General features: G+C 38.3%; 1 protein-coding gene across 1 annotated transcript; it reads right to left on the reverse strand.

Annotated features, from left to right (window-relative positions):
- Positions 1-15477: 15477 nt before the first annotated feature.
- Positions 15478-20634, reverse strand: rwdd (RWD domain containing 4). The gene is made up of 8 exons (XM_040140406.1): positions 20433-20634; positions 19608-19688; positions 19288-19397; positions 17956-18106; positions 17317-17425; positions 16395-16444; positions 16257-16259; positions 15478-16167 (listed from the first exon to the last, which is right to left on the reverse strand). Exons 1-8 carry the CDS (start codon positions 20454-20456, stop codon positions 16135-16137), a joined length of 561 nt encoding a protein of 186 aa, XP_039996340.1. The 5' UTR covers positions 20457-20634; the 3' UTR covers positions 15478-16134.
- Positions 20635-21689: the final 1055 nt, after the last annotated feature.

Here is a 21689-nt window from a genome sequence, read left to right on the forward strand (position 1 = left end):
GTAGACTTTGATCCATGCGGACTATGAGCATCTCATCACCTAGACCCAGGGTGAGGGAATCTGTCAAAACTCCACCTACTGCATTTAGGCTATCGATGATCCACCTCTGCCTCAGATCCCAAAACCTCTGACTTCCATCTAATTCACTGGTTACACCCAAGGGTCCTCTAAGGCTTCCTCTCAGGGCAACCACATTGGTCAAGTGACCTGTGTAAACGCACCATCATTCAGTTTGATAATTTAGCAACCATATGTACGCTTTAGTTCAAAAGCAGTATACTGTATATGTGGTGTTACCTGCCAGCAGGGTGTTTTGGAGGCCCCCTGGGGGCAGCAGGCAGGCGGAGGAGGGGCAGCAACACAGACAGGGAGGACTTGGAACACTAAGCCAGAAGAGCACGGAGGCATCTAAACTTCAACGAGTCACCTGTGTCAGACACAGTTTGGAGTTACTGAAGGCTGATTAAAAAATCTTTGATAAAAAGTAGCTGCGGTGGTTGTGGTTGACTGCATTTATTTTGACTATTTTCATGTCCCCCAAAATACAAATAATACAAGAACTGAGTGCTTCCCAAAACTCCCAAAACTTCTAATTGTCCAAAGGATCACCAGGATAAAAGGCCCTGTGTGAACTTATAATCTTGTTAAGAATCGAGCTAACTAGCTAACCACTAGCATAACTGCTCTTTGAGTTAGTTAGTTATCAGTTATCAAGCTTGCGAGCTAGTCAGCGGTTGTGCAAGTGGTGGTTATTAATCAGATTTCTTGTTTAAAATATGATTTAAGATATGATGTTTACATGAAAATATGATGACTTAAGAGTTGCTATTCCTGTAAGTCGACAACAACCTTTACAGCTCTGTCCATCTCATCCATATGAAAGCATTTATGTAGCCATTTTTCTGACATTTTTCATGGATGTAGCTAGTTAGTTACATAGGAGGAGTATGTCTCTCTTGGAGGTCTTGTTTCTAAAATGTTCATATTTAACAATTTTCTAATTTATTACTCTGTTATATTTTTCACATAATTTCACAACATTTTTTCATACAGTTCATATCCTTTGTTTGACTGCTATCATAGCATGAACTCTGCATGTCTTAAATCCATGCCATTACTTTAAAAAAATACATTTCAGTTTTTCTCACATCACATGTATGTGTCTTTGTTTTTTCCCATTTCTGCTGCTACAGTGAAAATTAAAATGTCATCTTATTCAGTTTAGTTGTACTGACCTGCAGAGTGTGAGTGCAGGGGGAGTTAGCTGTTGCAGAAAGATGAAGTGGACGTTTGGAGGTAGAGGGATTGAGAACCAGGAGAGGACGACTAGTCCGTCAAGCTGTCAGAGCTAGCATAGCACCCACACTGTCACTAAGTGCACTCCCTGAAGAAATATTATCCAATTTTCAGAAAAATGAAAAAGCAAGAGAGAAGCAGACAGAATATTAACTACGGCATGTGTTTGAGGGTTATATCCAGGATGTCAAGCTGACTCAGCAGCAAATACGTGTTAAAAAGATAAAGATAGAAGTTAAAGCCTGCAGATCACAATGTCAAAGTGAACCACATCACCTGGCAATCAAGACAGAGGACTTTGAAATGAAGGAACAACACTGTTCCTGTAAAGCAGGGTAGGTCTATATGCACTGTTAAAAATGTGCTGTACTCTACTAATGTTAGCTCCACAGGTTGTTGCGTCCATCTGATCGGATTTACTTTGATCGGTATCACTGTTACACGTGCCCCAGGCACAACGTTTGAACCATGACTAGCTGGAAATCCACCAAAACCAGCCTGAAAATTACGAAAATCTGTAACGATTGCATGATTGCATCTATGGAGCTCAGCCGTATAGTTGTTGGACCCTGATCAGAGCTGGCCGATGCTACGCTAAGATGGGCCAGTCTGCGTTCGACAGTTGGGACTTAGCAAAGTGTCAGTTATGGTTTGAATGCTGCACCCTATCGTATTATACCCTATAGTATTGTTGCTGACTATGTGCATCCCTTTATAGCCACATTTTACTGTCTTCTAATGGCTATTTCCGCCATGATAATGCTCTGTCACAAAGCAAAAGTTGTCTCAAACTGGCTTCATGAACATGACAATGAGTTCAGTGAACTTCAGTGGCCTTCCCAGTTACCAGATCTGAATCCTTTGTGGTGTTGTAGAACAGGAGATTGGCAGCATGAATGTGCAGCCGACAAAGCGGCAGAAATAATGTGATGCAATCCTGTCAACATGTTTCCAACATCTTGTGGAATCCAGGCCACGAAGAACTGAGGCCGTTTTGAGTGCAAAGGGAGGCCCTACCCAGTATTAACATGGTGTTCCTAGTGTAGTTTGCCAGTTACAGTAGTTCACTAACTAGTAAAAAGTCACCATGTCATCAAGCTTCTAGCACCACCTATTTCGGGAAAATGTACAGATTAACTTAACTGTGCCACTTTCTGTTATGACCAGACCTAAATACTGTTCTTTTTAAAGAGAGTTTAAATAAAATGCTTTTTAGAGTCCCTATGTGCAGGATTTGAAAATTTCTGTCTTTGGCAGCCATATCAAAGAAAGACCTTCTCCGCTAATCCAGCCTGGGGACACTGAGTTGAATGAGCTGAAGTGATGAAGTGTGGAGACAAGAGAATTTGTATCTCATCCCCCAAAACTGAGGCTTTACAAACTAAGCACACCAGAGTGAGTTGTACATTACCTCTGGCTCCACCTGTGAGTAGGTCATTTGGTATTAGGTAATAAATGCAATGACCTACTCACAGGTGGAGTCCATGGTTAAAGTGACGCTGTATCTCCTCCCATATCTGTGTTCTGACAACTTCTCTCCTCACCATATCAAATGGGCCTTAGGTTTTGGTGACCTTCATTACTCTGGAAAAGTGAAAGTACATAAAGTAGCTATTGTTATCTGATGAAACACTTTAATTTTACCTAGTTTATGAAAAGTTTCAAAATGTGTGTGTGTACTTGTTGATGGAGTTGATAACAGTCCGTTGAAAGTGGGAGGAGATACTCTCTGTGTTAACCTATGTGACCAATTGTGTTAGGGGTTGAGGCCTTTGCGTCCCCAGCCAATGTTACGTTCATAGATGTTGGTGTGGCGCAGCTTGATAGTGTAGATGCAGAAAAGAATAAAAAGTACATAAGAGGCATAACTGAAAGACAAGAGAACTAAATCTCATCTTGTGTTGCACTTTGGTTTGCTTAACAAGCTATTAAACAAACATCCACAAGGGGAAAAGTGCACTGCTACCAATAAGGGACAGTTATCAGGGAAAAATATGTTTTTCATAGTCTCTTTGTGCTCCTGCTGGCTCAGCTGTCATTCAAAAATGTACACTGGCCTGCCCACTCAGAGGCTTAGAGAGTAAAAAAGCATTTCTGATTTATTCCTAGTTACCTTTTTTTCTTCCTTTCAATAGCAAATAAAATATTAACTATAAATTTAAAAAAACTTTTGACAGAATTTTTGACTACAAAAAATTGATTACTAAAGGTGATTTCAGCTGGACTCAAAAGCCACAGCAGCTATAGGTTTGCTCTTCCTGACATAGAAAATACTTTTTTATGGACCTGGTCCATGAAACACTTGTTTGCTGTGCTGAGTACTGGATCGAGCTGAGCTTGTCCTTTCAGGATGCTGGCATACTGAGCAGTGTGTTGGTTCTTCTGGTTGTAGTGAAGATCTGAGAGGAGTCTCTTACAGCAATGTCAGGGCTCCTCTGGTGAAGCCTTATCTACAGCCTGCAGACCTGTCTCCACCTCCCAGTCAAGCAGTAGGCAGAAAAAACAAAACAATGATAATGGTAGCAGCTGCTGTTTGTGCCACTAGTAATTTTTTTGATCTACTGTAGCCGCAGTGCAACAATACTGGAATTTCTCTGAGGGTGACAGAGATGAGCTTTCCTCTAGTGCCACCGCTACAGCAGATTATCAACTTGGTTTACAGGATTATTTATTGCTGGATTATTTTGAAATTTGCTCTTACTATTTATGGTTCCCAGAAGATGAATGATTTCATGGCCTTTTCTATTTCCTTACACCAATATTTTGAATTATACTCAATATAATGAATAATGTAATAGGCATGACATCTGCTTAGCACCTTCTTGATTCCCAGAGAGGAACTTGTTGAATTTGTTGATTCCATGACTTGTGCTATAGTGCCACTAAGGAACAAGCAAACATTTCTGTGCTTGCAGAAAATCAAAGTTAGAACTGAAGTGAATAGGTAACTGTTTTGATAATCGATCAATCTCTTAACTCATTTTTTCAAACAAAAAATGCGATTTGGGGATTTTCTGCTTTTCTCTGTTTTATATCATTATAAAGACATCACATTGGGCTTTAGGAAATTGTGACAGGCATTTTCCAAAATTTTCAGACATTTTAGAGAACAAGCGATTAATCGATTAATCAAAAAAATCTGAAGATTGATTGATAATGAAAATAATTGTTAGTTGTCAACCTAATAAAATTTGCTAGTATGTTATTGGTTCAAAACTTTTATTATAGAGTTAAGTGAACATTGCAGCTGGACAGCTAGCTGGGCTTTAGCATTTTAATATGTTTTTTAGCATTCCAGTTTGAAACTTTTGAAAAGTTAAGCATGCATTAACAGTAATCACAAGGTCCAGGTCCATTTCATTGTAATCCGTCTAATAGTTGTCAAGACATTATCGTCTGAAAAAAAATCAAGATGCTGGTAGCACTAAATCAAAAGTCAGAGAATCAACAAAGTCTTAGGGAATGATCCTCTGGACACCATGAATATGATCAAGTATCAAACAGTTGCAGGGGTATTTCACTCAAAACCAAAATGTGAACCTCATAAGGAGAGCAGAGAAAAGTGTCCTCTAGGGAAGAAAGAATGTCTGTACAAATTTTCATGGCAAAAAAGATCAAATAGTTGTTGAGATATTTCAGTCTGGACCAAAGATTGAAAGACTGACAATTCTCTTGGTTTGTCTTAAAATGAAAACCAAAAAATTCTAAAATTATGAGGGAGAGTATATCATGCTATGACCTGACGCCGGACCATAAACTGTGACCAGCAAGTTTGTTTCTACCTGATTGGAAGTAAGCAGTAGACAGGAGGAAGGCAATTCTCATCCTGCTTGTACCACATCTGGAGTAAAGTCAGGTCTTTGTTCAAATCCCCCTGGCTCGTGGCGCCAACAGGGCTGAGTATGATCTGCTCTCCATCTAAAAATGAGTTGTGAGAGCTCTGGCTCAGGAGTTCTGAATTTGTAGCTTGTTCTCCGAAATTCAGATAATTCCCATAAATTAATTCCTTGACAAAACTGCCAGAGTTGCTGTCTGTCCTGACGCTGGAAGCTGAGACAGAAAAGTCCTCCAGTGGTTTGTTCTTGGACATCTGCTATTGGTCCCTCTCCCGTACTCTCACTATTGCCTCAGAGGCCTCTCTGGTTATGGTAGAGGGAAGGCTCTGGACCTCATACTTCTGTCCTACACACAACTGACCAACACACCAGATAATCACGTATGAATTCATTATCTGAGACAAAAAGATGCTGTTTGCTGTGAATCTGAACTTTTGTATTGTCTAAATATTCTCCATGAGCGCACATACAGCATACCAAATAAATGTAAATTCAATATTCAGTCTCCTTTTAGCTTTGGTTTGGTCTCAACCAACTACTGAGAAAAATATCTGACTCTTTAGCAGCTAAATGCGCCACTATGTTCACCTTTATCAGGGCTTTTTCACTGAAAGCAGCTGCTGCTGCATCTGAAAAAAATGCTAATGAAAGCCTGACACTGAACAAAAACAATAAATTTGTGGGTTGTGAAACCAAACAATGAGGTTAAAGATGCAAAAAAGCTCAGAGGGGAACTGCAGAGTTGGTCATAATTCTCTGTGGGTTTTGTCACTGTGAGCAACACCTTTCATATTACATACAGTCATTTAATCCAATGTTAAAGCTGGCTGAGTGTGAATACTTAACATAATGTAAATTGTATTCAAGCCCAAAGCCCTTAGCAAACGAGCTTGCTTGCACAATGGTGCCAAGTAAATATCTATTTCAATATTTTGTAGTGTATTGAAGTTTTCAATATGTTGTGTGTGGCGACTTTTCCGCACTGCCAAGCTGGTAGCAATGCTTCTTCAGTCAACCAGCAACCACTGGTTTGACAGAGCTGAAGAGAGGAGCAACCCTAGCAAAGAAAACAACTAGGAGTATGGTTGATCCTATGGAGGGAAAACCTAGGAAATGTCCAAGAATAGTTTCTGATGCTCAAGATAAAAAAGAAAGTTGGCGTTTAGAGGAAAGAAAAAAAAGGACAGCAATCAACGGCAAGGATAAACAAAAATCATCATTGGTGTGGCTTTTCCTTGTTGTAGAGTGCTAAGTGAGAAGGGAATGGGGGCAGACACGAATGTTGCCTTACTGCTCTTGGACATGTTGGCATTTGTAAAATATTTGGTGTAAGTTATGTAGCTATTAACTTTACTCTACCTAGATAATGGATTATTGTCTTGGAACAGTAGAAGTTTCTCTGTATTTTTGTAACTATTTCTGAGGATGAGCCAGGGACTTTCCAGGGCTAGTAGTGTTATGTAGTGTTAGCAAGCTAGCTAGTGTCGTTTGTCATTTTTTCACCTGTGGGCATATGTCAAGTGTCGACATTGTTTGTGTAATTATTCTCACTGCCAGAAGGGGGAGAGAAAAGTTCTGCATTGCAGGTGAAATATAAAAATATTGATTAGTGAAGCTTTAATAAAATATCATTTTAAATACTTACTAAAATATATTACACAAATGGCAAAAAAATAAAGAAGGTCTCCGGTGTTCTTAGGATATAAGTTTAGTACTGACACTACTAGTCAAGGTAGGCAAGATATGCTAGTGTGGAAGTGGTTGATTTGTAAGATCATGAAAGCCATGGCCATGAATGATTATTTTTTTTTATCATTTCTGTTCTTATATTCTCCATATCCCTTCAAATTCCCATGATGAACACTTGTTGGTCTACAGCTGCAGCCACTGAAGTATCAGCTGTTGAGATGATTTCTGCCTCCTTGGCATCACTGCCCTTAGTAACTTAATGCTCCAGTTGAATTCTGTAATATATAAACCTGGAAAGTAACGGTATGTTCAGTACAAACCAATTGGGGTAAGAAGATTAAAATGCTGAAATGCCAAAATGTCACAATGCTTTCTGAACTTTGTCTACTAAATTCTACTTTTCCACTGTAAAAAAGAAAAAGAGATACATATTATCAATACAAAAAGTTGAGTAGGCACTATTTTAGTATAGTCATAATTTCAGAGGATTCATTATTTCCACCTAAACACAATATATTTTCCTTATAGATTACATAAATCTATATATGGCAGGTTCATGGCTTACTTAATGCCATTTAGCATGTACCTTATTTCAGATTTAAAGTAAATGTATTGAAGATTTTCCTCCGCTGAGCCCATTTTATTTATCTTTATGGCCACCTAACAAAAGAAAGAGGATAGGCTACTAGTATGTTTAAAGCATTCTTTATTTTTAAAGCCACAATGAAAAGAATTTTAAAATTCTAACTTTGGTTCTGACTCCAGTGGTAGCATCAAAAAAGACACTTGGGCAGATCCTGGGACCAACAATTTAAAAGGACTGCGCTGATTATCATCAGATTTGGTTTTATTTTTCTATAAACGTATGCTCTCAGTATAATTTGACATAATTATAATCACACAGTAAGTGTACACATTGGAGCTTTAACCCATATTAAGGTTTGTTCCAGCACTGAAAGCATCAGTGTTGTTGAAGAGTTTTATACTTTAAACTAGTTTGACAATAGTTTGACATTTTTGGAAATACACTTACATACCACACTAACGGTGGTGCTGGAGGCCAGGGCAAAGTCATCCAGAGTAAATTTATCATTAGATAAGGTGTTCCTGAGGTGTTGGGGGCCGAGCAGAATAACTTCAGTTTTGTCTGAGTTTAATAGCAGAAAGTTGCTGGTCATCCAGGTCTTTATGTCCTTAAGGCAAGCTTGAAGTTTAGCTAACTGATTGGTTTCACCAGGCTTCATTGACAAATACAATTGGGTGTCAGCCTAACAATGGAAGTTTATGGAGTGTGTCCTAATAATATTGCCTAAAGGAAGCATATATAAGGTGAATAGAACTGGTCCAAGCACAGAACCTTGTGGAACTCCGTGACTAACTTTTGAGTATATGGAGGATTTATCGTTAATGTGCAAAAACTGAAATCGATCTGATAAATAGGACACCTATTTTATAACACTTGCCAGCCATTCAGAAATTAGTATGTTCCATGGTAAACATGTCAGATTTGTTGATTTGCTGCAGCTGTAGTTAATACTGCAGACAAACAGGATAATTCAGATGGGACTACTTTAGACATAACAGAATGAACAGAGAACAGAAAGTATATCTGCAAATATTTAGTGGTTTAGTGTCATGGCCTGATGCACTTACTATGAAGTCATTCTTAGTATGGGACTCCTCGTTCAGTTTGGTGCCATGCCCCTTTCTATTTGTCCTCAGCAAAATAAGAGAGCGCGCGCGCACACACACACACACATTTCCCATAATGCAACTCAATAGCTTCTTTTGATGACCCCCCCTGGTGAATGCTCCATGTCTCCATGCCCCCAGTTTTTATTGAGGCTTTATATATTATAAAATATAAATCTTTATAAATCTGTATTCTCCAAGCAAAGATAACCCTGATGACGTCATCTGGGTTGCAAATGTGAAACACATGAGCAGGTGGATCAGACAAGGAAAATGACCAGGGATATCTGGTCTGTTTTAAACTGGTCTGGGGAAAGTTTGTGTTATAAATTTGTATTCTCTAAACCAAGATAACCCTCATGACATAATCAGGGTTATTTTTTCGAACTCTCATCAACAACTGCCTAAAACCCCTGTTGCTGCCGGCTCCAATTAGTGGGTATTAAAAGTAAAATTTAAAGGAAAACATGGCATCATACTCAGAATAAATGTCAGAACTACTGTGTCCCAGAAGTGTCAAGCACTAACAATTGCTGGTTTCCCTGGGGAAATGGAATCTTGTCGTGACTTGCTGATAACAGCACAGGCAGGTAGGACCCAAACACAGATTCACAAGAAAGACTGATGCAGTGAAGTAACATTTAATGTAAAATAATAGGCTTACATGGAGATGGATGAACAAACACGCAGGTGGGTCGACAGGCAGGTCGGCAGTTGGGTAACAAAACTCAGCAGGCATGAAGGAAAACACTAGGGAACAGCAGATGAATTGACAAGGAAATTGTGACAAAGGCAGGTTTAGATTCAGGCTAGGGTAATGGGGTATCTGGGAACAAGCGTGTGAGTGGGCAGGGATGCACAGGCAATTGCGAATGTGAAACAGGTAAGCAGGTGGATCAAACAGGGATAAAGTCAGGGGTCCTGTGGTGGGCAGATGAAGACTGGCAGGTCTGGGGAAATGAAGGGGTGGACATGACTTGGGAGAAGTGAGCTGAGGCTGGAGACAGTAGCTGAGGGGAACTGGGAAGCGACTTTGACAGGAATAGACAGCACAACAGCACTATCATGCAGTGTATTCAAGCTACTGCCTTACATCTACCCCTTACTTAATTGATGGCGTCCCAGCCATCAGACTAAACAAAATAGAACTAAGACCACCCACTAACACATGTACTGCATAATCACAAAACATTAGAACAGTGACAATAAATGTGCGGTGGATGTGCTGTATAGAGAATGTGTGTGTAGCTGTCTTCAATGTGTAGGCATTGTGCCCTGCTGCCCCTCTTGCTTTGGCCCGTTGCCACACCTTCCACCCCTTTCTATCTTCTGCTGGTCATTTTCTGTTTTCAAGACTTTGGACACACATGATAGTCTCTTTGGAGAATGCCGATTATTTGGCTGATTTCTCCTTGGAGTTTTCAGGCCCCTGAGGTGAGCTGGCACTACTGACAGTTACATTGACCTCCCCTCTTTAACTTTATTTGTCCTCTCCGCTTATTGTTCCAGGCAGAGCTCTGTCCACCGTTTCCCCTATATTGTCCACCTCTGAATCCTCCTCTGTATCCAGCTCTATACTTGCATCCCTTGTCTCTGTACCCAACTTGACCTCTTCCATTGTCGCTCCACCAACTTCCTCCACTGGAAGAAACTGTAAAGAGGTTGCCATGGACCACTCTCTGTTCCAAGATCCTATGGTTGCACCACATACACAGGTAAGCTGGGTTGCTTCTTCAACACAATGTACAGATGTGGCTCCCATCTATCTCCCAACTTCTGCTACCCTCCCACATTACACACTTTGATCTGGGCTAAAGACAACTTTTTGGTCATAGTACTTTTTCTTTTGTCCCTTAGCGTTCTGAGATGTGTAGCCTTGGCAAGGCCTGCGACAGACAGTCATGCAGGGTCTGGGCATACTCACTTTATCCACGTGGCTTAATACTGGTGAGAAGCCCAAAGATAAGGTTGACTGGGCACCCGGGATGCATATCAAACATTAGGTAGTATAGAGTATATCCAGTTCATTCATAAAAGTCACAGAATTAAGAATATCTTCAGACATAAATGCAAAATAACCAATTTTGCATAATCAAAATATTTTAATAAACTACTTATTGAACAAAAGAAATTAAAAAAACAAAATATTGAAATATTACTGAAATAATACAAAACACAAAATGTACCCCAGTCACAATTATTGGCATCCTTCACTAATATTTGGTTGCAGAACCTTTGGAAACAATGATAGCCTCTAAACGTTTCTTGTAGCCATCTAGAAGCTTCTTGCACCTGTCTGCTAGTAGTTTCTGCTACTCTTCCATTGCTATGTGTTTAAGCTCTTTTAAGTTTGCAGGAGTCCTTTTTGCAATGGCAGATTTCAGCTCTCTCCAAAGGTTTTTGATGGGATTTAGGTCAGGACTCATTGCTGGTCAGTTTAAAACAGTCCATCTTTCATTTTCAACCATTGTTTTGTGCTGCTGGATGTGTGCTTTGGGTTGTTGCCCTACTGAAAGACCCAAAACCTTCACCTCAAACCTAGTTTTCTGACACTGGGTAACACATTTTGCTCTAACATGCCTCAGTAATCTTCTGATTTCATCATTCCTTTGATACATTCAATGCCTCCAGTACCAGAGGAAGCAAAGCAGCTTATAACATGATAAAACCTCCACCATGTTTTACTGTAAGTAGGTTGTTCTTTTCCTTATGGGTTTCATTTCATCACCTTTAAACAAACTGATACACTGCATTCACAAAGAGCTCTACTTTGGTTTCATCTGTCCATAGAACATTATCCCAGGAAGACTGTGGCTTAACTATGAAAGTTTTTGCAAACATTATTCTTGCCTTTTTGTGCCTTTCTTTCAATAGCAGTCTCCTCCTTGGTCTGCGCCAATGGAGCCCTAATTGATACAGTGTGCGGTGTATGGTACGGGCTGAAACCACCACAACAGATTTTTCAAGGTCAGCCTGAAGCTCTTGGGATATCTTGCGGGGTCTTTTTACTACAATCCACATCAACCTTCACAGACTTCTCTCATTGAGTTTCTTCTGAGCACCTCATCTTGGAAGCGTCTAAACAGTTTTATGACTGTGAAACTTCTTTATAACATTATGAACTGTTGAAGCAGGGATTTCAAGACCTTTGGCTATTGCCTTGTAGACTTTGGAAGTGTTATGTTTTTTGATAATACCATTTCTGATGCTCTCAGACAGGTCTCTTGTCTGTGCCATTGTGAAAAAGAAACTGGAAACAAGCAGTCCCTTTTAATGCAGTAAAACCATCATTCATTGGTTGTTTCAGGTCATGTAAACACGGAAAATTAAGCCCGGGTGAGTCTTAATTGTTTTTTTAATTTTGTTTGAGAAACTCACTTAAATTCATCAAAAGGGTGCAAATGTCCAAACTTTGGACATTTCATTAAATATTCTGATTATACAAAATTGCTTAATTTGCATTTATTTCTGGAGATATTTTAAATTCTGTCCTTAAAATTCAGATGTGACAAAGGGTTCAACCAGGACCATATTATTATGTCCCCTCAGATACTGGAAGTCTAGTCGAATGTGGAAAGCCGAGAAACCCACCGCTGGCCTGTAGCGTCGACCTTGGCTGAGGTCATCACATACTTGAGGGGATTGTTGTCTGTCAGGACAGAGAAACTACGCCCATCAAGCTTGTCATAGAACTTGTCTGTGACTGCCCACTTTAGAGCATGGAACTCTAGTTTATGTGCAGGATACTGTGTCTTTGCTGGCATAGGCTATGACCCTCTCAGCTCGAACCTGGACCTGAGCCAACACAGCACCAAGCCCCTCTCCAGATGCATTGGTCTGAAGCACAAAAGGCAGGCTATAGTCTGGATACCCCAGCACTGGGGTCAACTTTTCTTTTAAGGAGTGAAAGGCCTCCTCACATTAATTAGTCCACAAAAAGGGTTGTTCCGGGCCTGGGCTCTTCAGTATCCCTCTCTTTCCTTCTGGGGTCAGTGGCTTTGAGATGGTACAAAGGAGCAGCCAGGATGGAGTAGCCCTTCACGTAGGGCCTGTAGAATCCCATGAATCAAGAGAACTGCAGCACTTACTTCCAATTAGTGGGCCTTGCCCAACCCATAACCCTGCTGACCTTCTCTGGATCTGTCCTGGTTCCCTCTGCAGGCACCAAGTGCCTTTCCTTTCTAACAAGCTGGCAGTTGGAGGGTTGTAACTTCAGGCAATGCTCCTGAAGCTGATCAAACACTAGCTGCAACCTCTTCAGATGCTCATCAAAAGTTACTGAAAAAATGATGAGGTCATCATGATAAATCCGGTGGTGGTTGAAGTTCAGATCCCCAAAGCAGCAGGTTATGCATCTCTGAAAGGTAGATGGAGCATTCTGCAGCCCAAAGAGCATTCTATTGTAAAAGTTAAGTTAAAAAAAACATAGTCTATTACAAAAAAAATTTGAAACTGAAAAATCATATATTTATAAAATAAAGATTACTGTACATTTAGATTAATTACAGCACCCTTAACATATGATTTACTGCATGGCAATAAATTAAAAACTGAGATATTACAACTAATACTTCATTACATACCATTTCCACTGTACAAATGCTTGACCAATGCACAGCTAAATAGCCAACATCAAAGACAATATTTAAGTACAATACACAAGTGATCACCACTCACAACCACACCAAATTGTAGTTTAACATCGTAATAAACACTGCACATAAGCAGATTAAGTGGATAGGTGGTTTTAGTTCTGATATTTTATGATGATGTAGGCCATCAGTAACACGGCTTGCCTTACAGGGTAGTGAAAGTAAACTTTAGAGCAAAACATGGCATCCTACATGGAATGAATGATGATGCATATAAGCATCACCACGTTGTTCAGAATTACATGGTGATAGACATACATACATACATATACATATATATATACATACATACATACATATGCATATATGCATCATGTCTGTATGTACATATATGTATACTGTCTATATGTACAGCTACCAAATTCAAATTCAATACTTGGAATCAACTCCAGCCCTTTTATCTGAAACTGATTTTCAGTCAATTGTCCAATTACTTTTGAGAAAATTTGGACTATGTATAAAAATAATTATATTATATATATATATATATATATATATGGATCATGTATGTATAATACACATAGTACATTTACGATCAGATTATTTATTGATATCACGCAAATTCTGATTATTACTACACCAAATAATGGCTATTACACAAAAAACTGTTGTTATGAAAATATCACTGGGCATCAGTGTTGCTCCCTGCTGCTGCACCACATCGCTGTTGAACACTCTCTGTTTTATGTGCGTGTGTGAGATGGAGAATTTTCCTCAACCTGACAAGCAGTTGCTAACATGTAGTAGAGAAGTCTGTGATCATACCTGCACATTCATGTGTTTAATACTGCGATTCATCTAGCTGTGCGACATGCTCTTTTTTTGTGTTTCTCTCTGTAGAATTCTTTGTTTCCTACAGTCATACAGCTCCTACATAATAATACCTATAATGTACATAAATCACCTGACATAGTGATGTTGGGCCGTTGTTTATAGCTGGGCCTCTAAGGGCCTCTTTGTTCTGCAAGACCTAAAATGTACAATGAATCATTAGAACCCTCAAGACAGAAATTCAGCTTCTAAAAAATACTGCAATTATACAAATGCCAGCATAAATATATAAATCAATATATAAATCAATAATTTCCTAACAAAACTGTAACTATCTCTATGAGGATATCAAGGTGAAATATAAGTTATCTATCCATTTTTACCAGTATGGGGTCACTAGTAACTTTTTTGTACTCATCCAATAAATGGGAATCTAATATTTACTACTGAGTTTGCCAAACAGACTTTAAGTCCAATATAGGAATATTTTCAGTAGTTTCTTTTTTCCTAATTACTTTTAGTTCATTTAGCTGTTAATGCAGTTAAGGACAGAAGCCTAAATAAAATGAACTGTAAAAGAGTTTCTAAACAAACAAAAAGCAATGATTAATTAATATTGACAATTCAAACGCTGCATGTCGTAAAAAGCCCATTACTTTTCTGTAGTAGGTTGTGTCACCTTCTGCTGTCCATCTTTTAAGTACGAAAGGAGTGAAATGCCAAACGTCTGGTCGTGAATTTCAAAATAAACGCCGCAAAGGGTGGCATAAAATTCCTGAATGAGAAATACTTTGTGAAAGTATAACTAACAGAAAGGACTTCTTTTAGCAGTTATGATTGGCTACCAGGCAATGACCCTTATACTCAAACCATACAATGGTCCATTCAACTGAGAATTTTGTAGTTTTTCTAATCCGTACCAGGGCAGTTGTCAGGATTTTAGAAACAATAAGGTCATCATACAAATTCCCCCAGTGCAGTTCCACCCCAAAACAAAAGACCGACTAGCCTTTAATAAAATACTGAAAACTTAATATTTTATTTATTCTATTACCTTTCCCACTATACTTTCTGTGACATTCCATCTGTCCATATTTTGTGTGCAAAAACATTATCAATTAAGTAAGTAAATGTGACTGACAGTCAAGAGCTTTTGTTCTGACTCTCTGGTGTACAAGACCTTTGTGTTGACTGTTTTAAAATGTTAAATCTTCAAAATATTATCTCAAGCAGCCATATAGAAACGTGTAACATTTGAATAACTCCCTCACAGATCACTACACTCCCAAATATGAGGGCATAACCTCACTTTCCTCAATTCTAGCAACAACCCACTCATTAGATTGTTTTATTTTAAAGCAAAATCACTTAACTTCTTTTGTACCTGAGGTAAAATTTTGTAATTTCACACTTTTGGGACAGAGGAATGCAATTTCACTTTAATGTAGCCTTACAATTGCTATACATGTAATACAGGAACTGGTGAATTGTGTTATACAGTTAGGTGCTTGACCGATGGTAAATGACATAATTAGACAAGAAGCAGACCAAGTGTGTTTTATTTATATATAAAAAATTTAAGTTTTTCAATTCAAAGGGAAAAGGAAACATTTGTCAAAATAAGAAAATGGGGAAAATGGTGAAAGGAGAAGCATTTTGTGTTATTAGAAATTTCTCAGCTTTCACAAAATCACATACCTCAGAGTAAGAGCAGAATGCTACTTGACACTTTGACACATCCATTTCGAACCACAATCCAACATTTATGTCTCAGTGCCTGACAGCTGGGGTTAATCTCACTGACTGAAAACATGGCAGTGACAGCAAGAACTCAAGCACACTCCACCCTGATGGATGACTGAGCAGAATATCTGAGGGCTAAGTGAATGAAGAAAACCTGATCACGTGTTCCTCTTGACGTGGCTGCTTTCCACAAAAACAACAAACACATAAAACACAGCAAGGGCTTCTGAGAAATCCCAGCTTAAAGTCTCATTTTGGCTGAGTGTATGTGTATCCTGAAGTCCACTGTTACCCAGCCTGCTTTGGTTGTCAGGGTGGAAGCAGCCATTGTGAGTGTAACATGTTGGTGAGGTTGAATGTGAAGGCTTCTAGGCTGCAGCATCAACAGGCTGCAGTGATTACAGACTTCACTACAGTTTCTTGTGTAAAGCAGCACCACATCACTGCCCTAAGGCTTAGTCGTCATCTTTTCCTCCTGTTTTACTCAACTGCAACAAAAACACAAGAAAACAATGTTACCACTGGTTTGTGTTACGGATTGTTTAAATAGATTTTAATTGAGGTGGTTTTCACTTACATGCTGGAGGATGGTTGCAGCAATGAACAGGGAGATAAGACAAAAGAGTAGTAAAAGTTAGTAATTTATGTTGCTATGGACTCAGTCTTAACAGGTTTAATTGCATCATCCAGTGGAGAAAAGGTAAAATAAACCTACTTTGATAACATCAACCCAGTTCCAACCTCTTGGCAGTTCTCCCTTGTTATCTGAAAGCACAAATCCTTCTGTTATCTTTTGACTCCACAGCTTTACGACTGACTTTAAAATACTGGCTGTGGTCATAACTAATATATACCAGACAGCCAAACTTAAGACTTTATAGGACATTCTAATGCTACATGGAATTTGAATTAAAGACCAATTGAAAATTAAATTAAGGTTGAAAACTAAAAATTGGAAGCATAAGAAAAAGGACCGCAACAGCCAACAGGGTCCACCTTTACAAGCTCATATTTAAACCAACCAAATATATCTGAAATTTAAAAACCATGAACATACTGAACAGATACATGTACAGTAATTGGACAGCCTTTTAGGGCATGGCATCTTGGGTTTGATTGTTTTATTGTACTCAGTGTGAACATCATATAGCTTCTATGAAGAGTTGAAATAAGAATACAGGCCATATACAGTATGCAATCGTGTCATGTGTGTGCTAAAAGTGCTTTTTGTCAGTATGTCTAAAAATTTTGAGGCAGACAGAGAGAGTGAAAAGTCAGGTGCAACGAAAATGACATGCACTGCATTGCTGCTCTTTTTGATCACAACATGCTGCCGACAATATTACTTTGTTCAATCCTGCTCAGGTCAACCACATTTTGGATCAGGTCTAGTTATCATTGGGTGTATTAAGGTAAGCTCTTACTCTCCTTGAGTCCCTTGCAATTCAGGTCTCTTATTTTGAATATTAATTTTATGCAGTTAGGCTCAGTTATGTTTTGCACGGGGAAAAATTCTGGACCCATATAAGCCTGTAGTATTCTTCATTTTTGTCAAAGCTAGTGAATGTTATTTTCATTGGGTAGTGCACTTGTGAACAAGGCGGTTTCAAAAACAGGACCAGATTTGATTGATGTACCTGTTCTGTTGATGATCCTTCTCTTCTGAGCTTTAGTCAGCTGTTCTTTCTTTTCCTTCTTCTTGGCTGTTGAGCTGGTAGTTGTTACCTCACTGCTGGATGTCAACGTCTGCAACAAGAAATAATCAACAATTATTTTCTTCAAACATAAAGACTCTGGCTATTTGTTCAATGTTCTTTCAAACATTAAATTATGAGGCACTGAAACTGATGCTCACAAAGGCAAAGTTAGGTTGCGCAGGTCGTAGGGAATGAAAATATAATGAATCACCAAAGACCCAACACATACTCAAATAAACTTCTCACTTGTGTAACTGTGTAGATATTGTATAAAACGAAAGTGATAATCCCTGCAGCGGCTTTTTCTTTGGTGCAGTTTATATATATATAAAATACATAGCTGTATTGTTGGGCAATATCACATTTTTTTTGCCCTTAACCCTTCCCAAAAGGTATGGAGTATTACCAGCTAATTTTAAAACTGTAATGTAGGGAAAGAAGGAGCTCCGATTCAAGAATGAAAATATCACAGTACAGGCCACAGTGTCTGACTGATACAAGCTCTCTGGGGAAGTGCAGTCCAGAAACACCTGAGCAATTAGCTGTAAGAAATTTGAAAACTGTACTAGTGAAATGTACCACAGCAGTCACTAAAGGCTTATGGTTCTCCATGAGGGCTTCCTGGTTTTCCTTGGCCCATTCAAACAGGGTGTACATCATCGCGGTCCCCAGGTTAGCCTCCACTTGCTCCTCCAGCTTTAACAAGATCAGCTGCTTTGTCTCTGCAGAGCTGTAATTGAACCAAGATAATGGAAAGAAAAAAAAGACCATATTACGAATTATTTGTGTTTCCATGAACAAGAGTATCATACTGCAGTCACAAACTCAACTTGGTGAAATCTGTTTTAGCCATTTTAGCTTACTTAAAGGCACTATGTGTTGTCTATGAACATTTCTAACTTTGGTGCTCCCCAGTAGTGGTCCCAAAAAAAAAAAAAAACCGAAGCAAACAGCAATTACATTATACATATAAAAGAACGTACACACAGCGGCAACTTTTTTGATCGATTTGAGTATTATTATACTCGTTATGCTTACATTTGACAACTTTTTGGCCAATCAATAACTAGACGATTTAGTATTTCGTTGGCAGACTTTTATTCCAGTGAAGATCTTTGAAACAGCATTTCATGATTTTGTGATTCATTTCGAGAAATAACATTTCCAGAAAAACTAAATAAACAGTTAACTGAGTCAATAAAATACACAAAATCTAAATAATTTTTAAAAATTCATAAACTTTCTTTTTAGGGTCTGATCAAAATTTTCTTAATGGGTTGGGGGTAGTATTTCTAAAATCCTCGTTATGGCCCAGACATCACCACTTTTCACCTGGATTGCCAATTTTTGTTTTTTCTACAAACAGAAATTTATCCTATCAGAATATATTTGAAAAAAAGATTTACTCATAAAAATCCAATACATTGTGGCTTTTAGTCAAATTTCCAACTTTCAAATGCTTTCCACCTCCTCCTAACATACAGCGAGAGAGTGAACTCTAGGGGATGAAGCGCGAAAAATAGTCCAGATATACTACAAGCGATTTAGCGTGATGAGGGGTTGCGAGAGGAGGGGATGGGATGTTTTAATGATTTCTGCAGTTAGAATGATTATTTTGTGACTTGTACACCGTTATATTTTATACAGGCTAATTATATAGGCTTAAATAAAGAGTGATGTTGATTAACTGTCAGTTAATGTCAGTTACGCTACTGTCAAAATAATAGAGTTATCTTACAATCTAAGAAAAGGCTACTAGTCATGTTTAAATCCATAGATTTTCATCTAAAACATGATATGAAAATAGGTTGGAGGTGCGGCAAGTCTGATAATCTGTCATCAGGGCCTTAAATATAAACTGAAGCATGACAGAAGAGGGACATCTGACAATAAACTGTGTTTGCAACGTACATTCTGTTGTTGAAAAAGGCATCGAGGGAGATTTGTGGGGCCGTCTCAGGGTACGTCTCTGGCCATGTGATGTCCAGGATGAATGCTTTGGTGTCCTCAAGGTCTCCTATCTTTGATATAAAATAGAAGGTAAGACACGTTACTATAACAGAATCAATCCAAACAGTTTCTGAAAGGTGTTTAAGTACCAGTGAAGAACAATGTTGAGACTTTCTCTTTGTTTTAATATGATGTGTATCTTGTTGAAACTGGGAGTTGGGGAGACACAGGTGATAGCATTTTTCAAAGTAGACTTGGACAGTACAGAGGACCGTACTCACCCTAAACTGAAAGGACACTGGACTGATTTCCTTGAAACCCTCATCCCCCTCATAGATGGAGCGAAGAGCCTCCAGCTCCATCTGTGATTTAATAAGATCAGTATTGACAGGTTAGTCTGATATAAGTAGTTAATAAGATGGACAGCAGCATGTTCTGATAGCTTCCGCGCACCAAGTACCATTCAGAAATATGGTAAATTAAACCTGACGAAGGTTAAGGGGTATTCAAAATAGAAACAAAGACCGTACACATGACCATGGTAACTTATTTTTTAATTCGGCATACATGTAATCCTCGAGGAATACATGACTACCATTATATTCAACCTTTAACTCGCTAAAGGCACTTTCTACTGTATATACAAGGAAGAGGCTTCGGTAAAACGTCCAATATTTTATTGGCATGATGTTGCTGATTGATGGATAACAATATACAATGGCTTTGTGTACGTTTTCTATTGAGAAAAATGTCGTAACTTGTAGTTCCTGTGGCATGCACGAGTACCTATGATTAATAACACATTAATTTAACAGAGTTCGGACGGACTTTGGCTCGAAATTTTCTCCGTTATGAAAGACGAACCAGGACATAACAGCTAAAAGCAGTCTTGACACCCTGGCCTGGCCGCTTTTCTAGTCAAACGGAGCTCTTCCACATTGAATTAGTGCCGACATGTTAACTTGTTTTGCTGTCTTACAAGTAGAATAGCTGTCAACTGAGCTCGGAAACCCAGACTCAAATGCTAACAGTCATGCTAGTGTTATGTGGTTAGCTGTTAGCCGCTAACAGCAGCTACCCTACCACAGCATCATTATTCATCATACCTCCTGATCCTCGTTAGCTGTCATGGCTCTCGTTCTGCTTCTGTATGATACTTTCTCTGTTTAGAGCTTAAATCTTATAAAAACTCCACAGTTAACAACCCATATCGCTCATTAAAACTTTACTATGTTAATAATTTAAAAACTTCCCCAGCTGGTACAGTCAGTGACACCATGCTACTATACGCATGCGCAGTAGAGAACTCTCCGTAACCTTTGAACCACATAACTGCAGTCTTACATGCATGTTTATTATATTATATTATATATTGCCATTTAAATGGAGAAACTATAAAATCAATAAGATACACGTGAAAATATGTATTTTGATAAATAATGAATATGTCATACAAAAATAAATCAGATATGGTTTGATAATAGCATTATATTAGCTGAACAACTTTGTGATGCACATGTTCATTTAACATAATGATGACATATATCTATATTTAATTTACCAGTTACATGAAAAGAATAAGGTTTGTGAACCCTGCTAAACAGTGCACCACAAATGCTTAAAATTAAGATGAAGATACATTCTTAGGAAAAATATGTATTATCAAGGAAAACACTCAAATTAATATAACAGGAATATAAGATGAGATGTAACTCTTCCCCAAGGGGAGATGCTTTTGGGCATCCCTTTATGGACATACTGTATATTCTATATAGAAGTTTAGTAGTCATATAGACATAGCGTAATATATGGTAATTAATATACGCTTAGTGATAAAGTAAGAGAGGTTTCAAAGAGAATTTTGAGCCAGACATATCTGGTAAAACATGCTTTAGACTGCATACTGAATAATCTTGTGATTTCTGTGGACTACAAATATACACTAAATTCTATTTGTTAGCTTATTGTATTTACAAACAAAATTTTTTGGATGGACTTGGACCATTTTATAATATTTTTTGGACACTTTTGCCAGGATCTATTGGTACATAGCACCACTATTTATAATGTATGCCTATCCTTAAATGAAAAGGCACAGGGTTTGCATCCCTGGTTTATGAACACTATTGGTTGTACATATGTTGAATGTACATACTGTTTGATTCATAAAGAAGGCAAAAACAAACAATAAACAAACAAACCAAAACTATTACCACATGATATCAGCGCTAATACAAATACTGATACTAATGCTTTAGTATTTGTCTTTATCTTTAGTAAAATTTAAAAATGTTCAAAATCACTTATTTACTTGCAAATCACAAAGTGTGTAAAAATAGATATTTAGTGTACATTCCAAAGCT

This window comes from Xiphias gladius, chromosome 12 (assembly GCF_016859285.1).
Source record: "Xiphias gladius isolate SHS-SW01 ecotype Sanya breed wild chromosome 12, ASM1685928v1, whole genome shotgun sequence".
In the NCBI taxonomy this organism is placed as follows: Eukaryota; Metazoa; Chordata; class Actinopteri; order Istiophoriformes; family Xiphiidae; genus Xiphias; species Xiphias gladius.